Source organism: Gymnoscopelus braueri, assembly GCF_963280865.1.
Source record: "Gymnoscopelus braueri genome assembly, chromosome: 4".
In the NCBI taxonomy this organism is placed as follows: Eukaryota; Metazoa; Chordata; class Actinopteri; order Myctophiformes; family Myctophidae; genus Gymnoscopelus; species Gymnoscopelus braueri.
In genome coordinates, this window is record NC_137605.1 from 33,495,582 (window position 1) to 33,506,334 (window position 10,753).

General features: G+C 42.3%; 1 protein-coding gene across 1 annotated transcript; it reads right to left on the reverse strand.

Moving 5' to 3' along the window:
- Positions 1–536: 536 nt before the first annotated feature.
- Positions 537–10,318, reverse strand: pdp1 (pyruvate dehydrogenase phosphatase catalytic subunit 1). The gene is made up of 9 exons (XM_080427722.1): positions 10,228–10,318; positions 7,287–7,588; positions 6,707–6,874; positions 6,102–6,313; positions 5,866–5,947; positions 5,394–5,488; positions 5,095–5,263; positions 4,150–4,368; positions 537–3,542 (listed from the first exon to the last, which is right to left on the reverse strand). The coding sequence occupies exons 2-9, from the start codon at positions 7,533–7,535 to the stop codon at positions 3,162–3,164; spliced, it is 1,575 nt and encodes a 524-aa protein (XP_080283848.1). The 5' UTR covers positions 7,536–7,588; positions 10,228–10,318; the 3' UTR covers positions 537–3,161.
- Positions 10,319–10,753: the final 435 nt, after the last annotated feature.

Consider the following 10,753-nt stretch of genomic DNA (forward strand, 5'->3'; position numbering starts at 1 on the left):
AGCCTTCTTACCCTTTGTCCACAGCTCTGTGTTTACACTAATATTTCTTTGTACAACTGTGAGCCTTTTGGAGTTGCTGGAGACTGACCTGCAACCTCAGTGAGTCTTCCTACTGCTATGCCAACAACCAATATGCACCATGATGCACCATTTGCAGATAAACACATTTTAATGGCTAATTAACCATTAATTGGTTACATAAGAACATCAAAATTCTGGTTAAAGAATACCGTTCTACTGCTTTCCCGTATCCTATATCACATCACATTTAGTTTCTCCTGTGATGGCCAGGTAAATGCTTTACATAAACAAACGTTATAGCCTGAGCTGAAAAGGCTCGACCTTCACACACTTTTGAGTTATGTGCAACCTGAGATCACAGTGACCTTTGTGGTGCGCTTGCAGGTTTACTGAAATGCTCCAACTACATTCCAAGGGGAGTGGCAGCACTGTGAGCTCTTCTCAGAGGCCTTGACATGTACAATACCTCTCTACTGTGTCTCAAGCAGGGACAAACACAGACAACACACACACACTAAGTGTGTATTCAGCGTTTTATTAAAACAATCCAAATACAAAAAAAGAACACATAAAAGTTATATACAATTTAAGATACAGGACACGTAAGATAATCGCCAAAGCTGAATAAATAACCTTCAAGTATTCTGACAGCCCCTTTCAGATTTACATTCTCTTCATTCATTTGACCATGAATACAGCCAGCACAACCAGATGACGAGAATTAGTGTTCTGCCAGTGCTTAGCCAAGAGGCTAGCTTGCTGCTGTGTGTCATGTCATTATGATTAGACTGTCTTACCAGTAACAAACTATCAACCAGATATGCGATGACCCACAAATAAAAGAGTAAGGCAATATATAGCTTCCCTGCAACAAAATAAGACAAACCCATTATATAAACCAAAATAAACTTTACATTATACCAGCTGAGTACTTCCTGTACATCTTCCATAAATGTGTACACAACAAGCACAAAAAATGCAAAATAGACACGCCGGCGGTGAGAGGCCCGACAGGTTAAACCACTTTTCCCTTTTAACCAACAATCCTTGAAAAATAAACGTGCTGATGAACACATGAATATCCAGCTTGTCAGAGCTGTTGGCGGTATCCATTTCAGTAGAAAACCATGGAAGAGTTTAACCACTTGAATCCGATAAACTTAAGTTGACTGGGGTACCCCAAGACTCTATATTAGATCCTCTAGTACTTCCCACTACACAATGTCTCTTCGCTGAAAATACCCGATCTACAAGCTCACAACACGTCGTAAAGCAACGTGTTATGAGCTTGTAGATCTGCTATTTTCATCAAATGTTTGACGCTTGGATTCAAGTGGTTAAATCCTTGGCTCTGAACAGTGGACAGAATACTGTGCGCAGAGCTTCGGAATATGTTTTTCCTGTCTCTCTTTTTCGTTCCCACATTGGCCATGTCTCAGGGACTTATCTACAGTATCAGTGGAATGTACCACCATAACTCTAATTCAAGCAGTATACCATTATGCTAGATTGGTGGTAGTCCTTAGCTTTTTTTTTATTAGACCTCTCGGTGAAGCTATGTGATAGAAAAGCAAGACAACATTCCAACCATTGCTTAACAAGTCTTTCCAGGACTCATGACTGCATCTGATATGCAAAACAAATGGTAAGAACTTGAAAGAGGTGTGTCTGAAGAGAGAGGCAGACAATCCATACTTTTATCATGGATGGACAGGACACACAGTCCTATTGTAACATTGGCTTTCGATAAGCAGTAACAGCTCTGAAGTGGAAAAGAAGGCTGAAAAAACAGAGTAATGATGTCTCACTGAAGTGGTACTCATGATTACAACCTGTTAGTGCAAGCATAATGGTATAATAGTATGGTACTGCCAGCACAGGGAGCACACAACTCAGTTCAAGTCCATCTCTGAAAGAAAAAAAGAAAACAAAAGTGCGCTCCTTGGAGTGCAGCTCTCCGCCAGGTCAGGTCGTTTACCCATGGCCTGCAAATTTTGGCCTATGTTATAGGCCAAAACGCGAAGGGGGCTGTTAAAGCGCCACCATGAGGCTGATTAGAAACATTTGGCGTGGCGGTTCTTCCTTGGCCTACTGGGAGTGTGTGTGCAAAGTTTCAGGGCAATTTGGATGCTGCGTCAGGATTTGCCCTCCTGCTAACTTTGAAAGCAAATCGTAGCCAATCGGAAAAATCGGACACGTGACCACACGGATAATGTGTACCAATTTGCTTAAGTTTTTGACACAATCTGTAGGAGTATGGTAGCAAAAAGGAAAATCTTGTTTGACGTAAATAATACAATGTGCTAAGTTGTGTCATGACCCAAGGAATCCAGAGAAACATAATTTTGATTGCACACCCTATGGTTCAACAGTTATAGGCCAAAATGTAACGAGGCCAGTAACAGCGCCATCATGAGGCCGATTTGAAAGATTCAGGGCAGAGGTTCTTCCTTTGCCAACTGGAGAGTGCGTGCAAAGTTTCCCGCAGATTGTCCCGGCGGTGCTGGAGATTAGCGTCTCACAGACACACACACGGACAAACACACACACACACACGGATGGACAGGAGCAAAAACATAGTCTCCAGCCTTCGGCCGTCCGGCCGTCCGGAGACAAAAAGAGGTCTGTTCAGTGCTGTCCCCCACCATTAAGTCTTTCCTTCCTAGATCTGGATATGTGAATAAAAACATCACATTATTCACTCGAGCCCAGCTAGCCCATCAGGGAGCCTTGGGGTTGAATATTTTGGCACAAAGTGCAATGTGTTTCCCATTAGCAGTGACTCTTTGATATTTTCCATTGTACAGGGACTTCCACTATATTGGAAAGTCCAACAATAAGATGTTGGAAACATAAATATCTTCCTATTTTAAGTAAACGCGTGAAAACTCAAGGCAAAATTCACTTGCCTCACCTTGGCAGATCTAGCATTTCAACTCTCATACAGAACTCAAATGCAGACAAATATCTTTACATGAATACTGTTAAAATGGTAAAATATGATTCGTTAGATAGACTTTTTCAGTACGCCCCTATGTCCACAGAAAGTGTGCTTATGGGTGCATGGTTACTGGAGTTTGTGTGTGTATGTTTGCATATTAGTTCTCAGTAGAACAAAAGGCTCATTAGGAGGTTTGGGCTCAGGACTGCTCCTCCTGTGTCTGTGCTCCAAGCCCATGTGGGTTGAACTGAGCGACGATGATAGTGATGTCGTCACGGTACATGCGAGCCAGCTCCTCAGGCAATGACAGCATCTGGCAAAGTCTCTCATGGTCCACGGTGCCAAATTCATTGTTTCCCACAGAGTGTCGAATAAGGTAGGTGGCCGCGTTGTGATCCTCGAAAGCAGAAGACATGCGAGCCTTCCGCTCTTCCAGCAGCCCCTGCATCTGTCCCAGGGTGACCCTGTAACCTTTAACGGTAAGCGGCTGACGCTGTTGCACGCCCGTTAAATACTCCCCGACGATACGAACCACTTCCTGTCTGTGGAGAGTTTCCCAGAGGCCATCGGAACCAATCACCTGGAGGCGGCAGAAATGACAGTTGTAGTCTTCAAGAAAGACATGTGCATAGTAATAAATGCATCAGAAACCCTGATATATGTAGGAGGTAAACAGTGGTGTGAAGTAACTAAGTACTGTACTTAATTACAATAATGAGGTACTTTTACTTTCCTGGAGTATTTCAACTTTTACTTCTACTCCACTACAGAGGCAAATATTGTACTTTTACTCCACTACAATTATTTGAAAACTTTAGTTACTAGTTACTTTGCGGATATAAATTATTACATTATAAAACATACATTAACCACTTTAGCCCTATTTTATACCTAGGCTATTTGAAAATAGCCGATCTACAAGCTCACAACGCATCGCATCGCGTCACGTTGTGATTTTGTAGATCTGCTATTTTCAAATATTTTAGTACTTTTACTTTTGGTACTTTAAGTACATTTTGATACCAACACTTTTGTACTTTTACTGAAGTAATTTTTTAATTCCGGACTTTTACTTGTAACGGAGTACTTCTACATTGCAGTATTGGTACTTTTACTTAAGTAAAACATTTGAGTACTTTTCCTACCACTCGAGATAAATATGTAGACGGGATACATTTGACTCTCACCAAGAAGCGGTCTTGAGGCCTTAGTCTGTGGTGTGTAATCTCAGGCTCAGCAGTCAGGTAGGGTGGCGTGTGGTAATTGGGGGGGATGAACTTAGTATGTTCATTTTCATGGAGCTGGTCAGGCCCAGACTCCAGCACACGCTTCTGCAAATCGATAGCCCACTTGAACTTAACGTCCCCAAACGCACGGAACGGCATGAGGAGGCCCAGCAACCGGTCCTGAACAATACAGAGGGCGGAAGACAGAAAGAGAGGGAAAAGCTTCAATAATCTCATCTCCATGACGGCTACTAAAGTAGTAGTCTCATGTTGCCAGGTGATTGGAGATCTCTGCCTACCGATACAGCTGGGGTTCTTTTCTGTTATTGTTATGTATTGTTGTTGATCTTGTCAAGCACTTTGTGACATTGTTCTTGAAAGGTGCTATACAAATAAAGCTTATTATTAATATTATCGTTATTATAAACCTTCTAAATTTTCAATTTCAAGGAGCCCCAGTTTGGTATGCATTAGTCAACGGACCCATAACTCTGAGTGTGCAAATGGAACCAAGTTGACCTGTTAGGGTCCATTTGGTTACATTTGTACACTCTCTGAGTTACATGCCCGCAAGGGTCCATTTGGTTTCTAATTATCACCACTTTGAGAACCACTGTTCTACATGCAAGTAGATGCAACAGCAGTGAGAACAAACCTACACCCAAAGCTTAGAAAACCAATCATTTTCATGTCACCACCCCAACATGAAGGTCAGACCTAAACACTTTGGATTGGTTCTGCAATGCGTACTTCTTTTTTTAACTCTCTAATTGTTTCCATACAGTTTTAGCAACGAAAGCTGGGAGGTCGTCCTCAGTCTCTACTCTCTACTGAGCGTAGAGCATTTAGTGACTGAATTGTGAGTCTATCAAAGCGGGTAGTGGGACAGAAGGAGAGGTCTGTTACCTGTCTTATGACCGTCTTTCTCTCTGACGGAGGGTGCTCGCTCCGTATGCGAGCCACCTCGTCCTCGTTCTGGGCAGCGTGGTCGTTAGACAGTGTGTGTGCGCTGAACGAGCCATCCTCCTCCTGCACTCCCAACACCGCCCGGCCATCTCCCGCATTGGCTATGTACCTTGAGGAGAACAACGAGGAGAGGAGTCGAACCACAGCTTATGGTGAAAATATATTTTCTCGACACCAGTCAATAGATTCTAGTTTTTAAATAAGAAGGTATAAAAGGGTAAAGAATGTAACATGCGTACAGATCTGGTCCTTCGATGTGAGCCACACAAGCTGTAGCACCAGAGAAGGCCACTCTCAGAACCCAGTAGTGCAAGAAGGAGTTTGAGTCTCCCACCTAGACAGAAACAGATAGTTTACAGCACATACAAGAAGCATTTGGAAAAAGACATCTGGGCTCCTGACAAGTAATCAATGCTTTTTGGAAATGCAGAATATTCAAATTTCTGCATTTACTGTAGCAGATGCTCTTATCCAGAGTGACTTACAGAGTGCAAGATTGGAGTAAGCGGCATGAAATCTAGTCAACCTGCAACAGGGCAAGTGCCACAAAGTAACTAGGACAGCAGGTGGACATTAAACCTATCATCTGTCTAAATAACATACCACGCATCTGTGGACAAACAACAAGCATACTGTACATTTATCTAAATAACATGCATAGCATGTGTGAACAAGTAAACGATTGGACAAAGAGGCACTAGAGTTTCCCACCTGAGCCTCTAGGGATAGATCATTATCCAGCCTCTTAAAGGCACTCAGCAATGCCTCCCTGGTGTCTGGAACCTCCCCTGGGCTGAGAACGGAGAGACAGAGCCATGTCAATGAGTGAGACGCAGGAAGAGACGGAATATGCTGTTCCTGTCTCTCTCCACTATCAGTATCAAATAACAGCATTAAAATGCCTCAAAAATAACCTTTAATAAACACAACGCATAGACTGTCATTACCTGCCGAGGTCTATGAGCTCCTGCCAGTAGGTACGGAGACTGTTGAAGTACAGACCCTGAGCCTCCCTGCTGAAGTAGTCGTTGGGGTGCTTGTGCCACTGCAGAATGGGGCTGATGGGCCGGCCAGACTCCACTGCTGCCTCCAGATCACACAAGGTTTCATGAGGCATCAGTGATACAGCTATGTAGTAGAACAACCTCTCACTCAATGCCTGGCGGAGACAGGGGTTGTCACCATTATGACATTTTAGTTGACGATGAATTGTCATACAAACTATTGTGACTGGTTCTGATAATCAAAATAAATGATGCGCTACGGCCAAAACAGGCCATGCGTTTAATAATTTGATACTTTCAAAGTTTTTCAAAAATGCCGATCTAAAAGCTCAAAACGTCTTATCGTGAGCTTAGAAAAAATAGCCAATTTAGGCTATTTTTTCAACGGTTGAATGACAGAAGTAGGAGGAGAGCAATTCAGATCAGAGAAAAAGAAGAGGGAGGCGGTACTATGACATCACATTTACGGTTCACAAGAATGAGGTGGATCATTTAAATTCTGTGAAGTACATTAAAGTCAGTGATTAGAAAATAAGAGTAATTTGTACCTGGGCGCAGGAAGGGCCAGCATGGCCATCAAATACACCCAGTAGCATTCCTCGTGTCTGGAGGCAGGTGGCAGCACTGCGGCGGTCCTCAATGGGAGCGTTGGCCGGCAGCTGGTTGCTGTCGAAACCCATCACTGACGACACGTTCTTCCCATCAAACTCTGGCACCTATAATAAAAACACAAACACACATATAAAGAAACATTGAATACTGAGAATTAGGGCTGTGTAATTAACCGAAAATATATCAAAACTGATATTTAGAACTAATAACCGACTTAATCATGTAGATTAATCGAATAATCGAGAAGCACGTTTTTTCTTGCTATATCTATATCAACCGAACAGTTTTGGATGATACAGATACAGTATATATAAACCGATATATACATTTGTTGATATTTATCAACCAAACAGCTATATCTACTGTATATCAACCGAACAAACTCTGAAATAGTAGATCGCCTATTTTCACTATTTATTTATTTTCAATAAGCGTTCATTAATCGTATTTGAGGCAAAAGTTTGAAATAATCTTCACATAATCAAACATTTTTGTGTGAACCAGCATCATCTATACCTTGAAGTTGTATTCATTGGCTTTGAGGATGGAGTTGACCTGCGGAGGGCTCAGATAGTAACTGTGGAGGTCTGAGGTGGTCCGGTAACCTCTGGAGGGCAGGTGACAGTGCCATGTCTGGAATGGGCGTCTCGCAGTGGGTCGACACGTAAAGTGTCCAAAGTGGGGCTGGTGCTGGCATGGTAACAGGCTGGAGGCCAAGAGCTTGGAACGTGGTATACTACGGAGAAGCTGCGATGTCACAGGCATGGCTGACAACACAGTCCAGGCACACGGACAGTGAACCAGTGGCGTACGCAAACCTAAAGGAGAGACACAGTGGGGTGCAACAGTTAATCCAACTACCGGTAATCAATTAAATTCATTATAAAACATTATCAATGATTTAATTATCAAGGACAGTTATTTTGGGCATGTCATTATGGCCAAAACGTTGAAAGAAAATTGAGACCTGTTACCTACTTTTGCACATATAGATTGACCCTATAACGATATTTGCACAGCATATTGGCACTTTGGGTAATTGCACTTAATTCAGCTGTATTTTGCACAGTCCTTATTTTATTGTTTATTCAACACATTGTAACTGAAAATGTTGAATGGTGTTTCCTGTCCAGCTGAGCTGGCCACTCTGCTAACTAGTTCCACCTGTGACCGAAATGTTTGGCGGTAATCAATGTGCAATTGGCAGATGCAATGTGTGTAATATGAATGAGTGCAATAGAGACGTATTAATGTATGATTAGTGTAAGATATGTGCCTGTTCAAGTTGTGCTGTTCTGTTCCAGTATAATTGGGCTGGACCAAGTCAGGGTGGCAGAGGGGGGTTGTGATGAGCTTTAAGTTGCTTATGGTTTGTTGTAGTAGTGTAAGGAAAGAATAATTGTGAAAGAGTACTTTTGTAGTTCAGTGAGACTTTTAATATACTTGGGGTTAAGGATATTTATGTATTTGTTGTATGTTTATTTATGTATTTATTGTATCCTCTATTTAGTGTATGCTATATTTAGATTTAGAATACACCCCTTAGAATGGTACAGTCCAAGCTCATTGGCTCACCTGAGCTTAAACGACTGTCAGTTACCTTGAATCTGCTGTGAGTGTAGAACTCCCTGTGTTCATATCCATTATGTATTTGTCATTAGTGAATACATATACCATTTGGGTACACCATACAGGCCTCTGTACTGAATTCCAGCCGCAAATCAGGCATTCTCACAGCAACGAAGTATAAAATATATATTAAGTGGTTAAATGATTTATATATCTTAATAAAATAATCGATAGTTGCAGCTAACACATAATAACACAGACAGGGCTTCGAAAAGGAATAGGGCTAAAAATTCAATGACGATTTTCTCCATTTGTTTCTGGAAACGTTTTGCCTAGAATGACATGCCCAAAATGGAGATTATGAATCAATTATTTTTTATAATCAATTAAATCGTTTCGTTCAATTAACTGTTGCACCATTCATTGTACAACATGAATGAAGTGAGCCTGAGAAAATGATTGGAGGGCTTGAGGTTGGCATGGGTGGATGGGAGAAGAGTTGTGTGTGAGACAGTGGTGTTATTGGAACAGTGTTAGGAGGAAGCCAACGTGGTGTTAATAAGTACATGTCTAAAGTTGGTTAGTTTATATTAGAAATGTTTTGCATTTATTTTTTATGTATTCATCACATGTTTTAGAGGTATAAATATAATGTAATATCAAAAGGAGCAAAAATGCAACAGCCTGGTATGTATCTTATATGTATTCAATTCTGGTGTTTACAAGCCTACTGTACAAAACATATTAGGCTTTGCGTTCAGAGCTAAAATGTCCCCTCCAGAGTCAGTCCAGAGTTGATTTGGTGGTCTTCTGAAACTTCAATAGAAGTAAGCATTACTCTTGCTAACTCTTGTTCTCACTTCTTGTTCTCACTTCTATTGAAGTTTCAGAAGACCACCCAATCCCTAGACTGGACCATGTACTCCTGTAACCTGCTTGGGCCCAACCTCTGTACTGCCATTCTGGCAAGGACAGGGCAACCGGGCCTATAAATAGCTTTGCTATTGCTTTCAGTCCTGCCACTTGATGCTTATGTTATGAAATGTCCTGGCTATCTGTAGCCCACTGCACTACATATCCTTGACACGCCGAGACTGTGTGCATGACATAGCTCTGGTCCGCCGTGCATGACAGTGACCCCACCTGGTCGCATTTCAAATATTACATCACTAGAAGCTCAGTCTATTCGTAGACTTGATATAGGATGTTAATATGATATGTTGGGCAAGATCGCGTCTGGCTGTTTGCAGTGCACTCAGCAGAGGACTACTCGTGCATAAAGTATAAAATGCAATATATGAATCGATCATAACGTCATAGAGTTCATTAAGTTATGATTGATTCATACGATGAGCTTACGATGATTGGATAGGTCATTAGCTCAGCTGCTGTCTCTACGGTGAAATTAATCGGATAGCTGAAATCTATTGGCGGGTCAAATGAAAATCACACAGGCCAATTCCACAGATCTGCTGGGACAGTCCAGTTGCCATTTTTGTTGACATATCGCCAACTAGCCTTCTAGCTGGTCAACCAGCCCATAAGGGTCAAGTAAGTACATTGAGTTAGCTGGGGCGTGTTTATGGCGCAGGAGAGTTTAAAATGTCTTTAAACTTGCACACATAGCCTAAAGATTAAGGTGGTGCCACGTTAAGCCACTCCACAGAACGCAGCCTGTCTGTATTCTGAGCGCTCCTTGACAGCCCAGCCCTGTTAAACACCCACATTATGCTGCTGCTAGCTAGCGTTCACGTTACCTCTACGTGACCAGCTATTAGAAGCGTTCCAGCAGGGATCATGGTACCTCGCACAGGAAGCGATCGCACCACTTATAAACCCCTATTAACGGCGTAATACAGCATCATGCGAAATCCACACATTCACTCACCTTATCAGCTGGATTTAAAGTGGTTGTTTAAGTTCATGGCTGAACAGTGTGACCCGCCCGCCGCACATCATCATCATCCAGCCCTAGCAGAGCAGCAGCGCATTGGACGCCAGCACTGCGTCATGTTAACCACTTACATGCCTAACGAACAGGAGAAGGGCTCACACACCAGTATTGATGATGGCCTGACCTTGGTGGTGAAGAAATCTAAAAGTGAAGAAAAGGCTGCTCACTCATAGCCACCATGCAGGATAATTTATTGAGTAGAGTACCAACGTTTCGACCTGGAAAGGTGTTCTTCAGGGATTGACCACTTACTTACATGCCAACACATTTTCACTCACAGCCATGCGTGCTGACTGAATCTGTTTGGACACGTCAAGTTCAAGTTTGCATATAGCTAGGTTCCAATCTCTTTGAAAATGTCACACATTTACATTTTTAACAAGGCGTTTCTGCTTCACTGTTTAAGTCATTGGAGGGCTGGGCAAGGGCCCAGAATGGACCACAAGTGCTGAAATCAAAG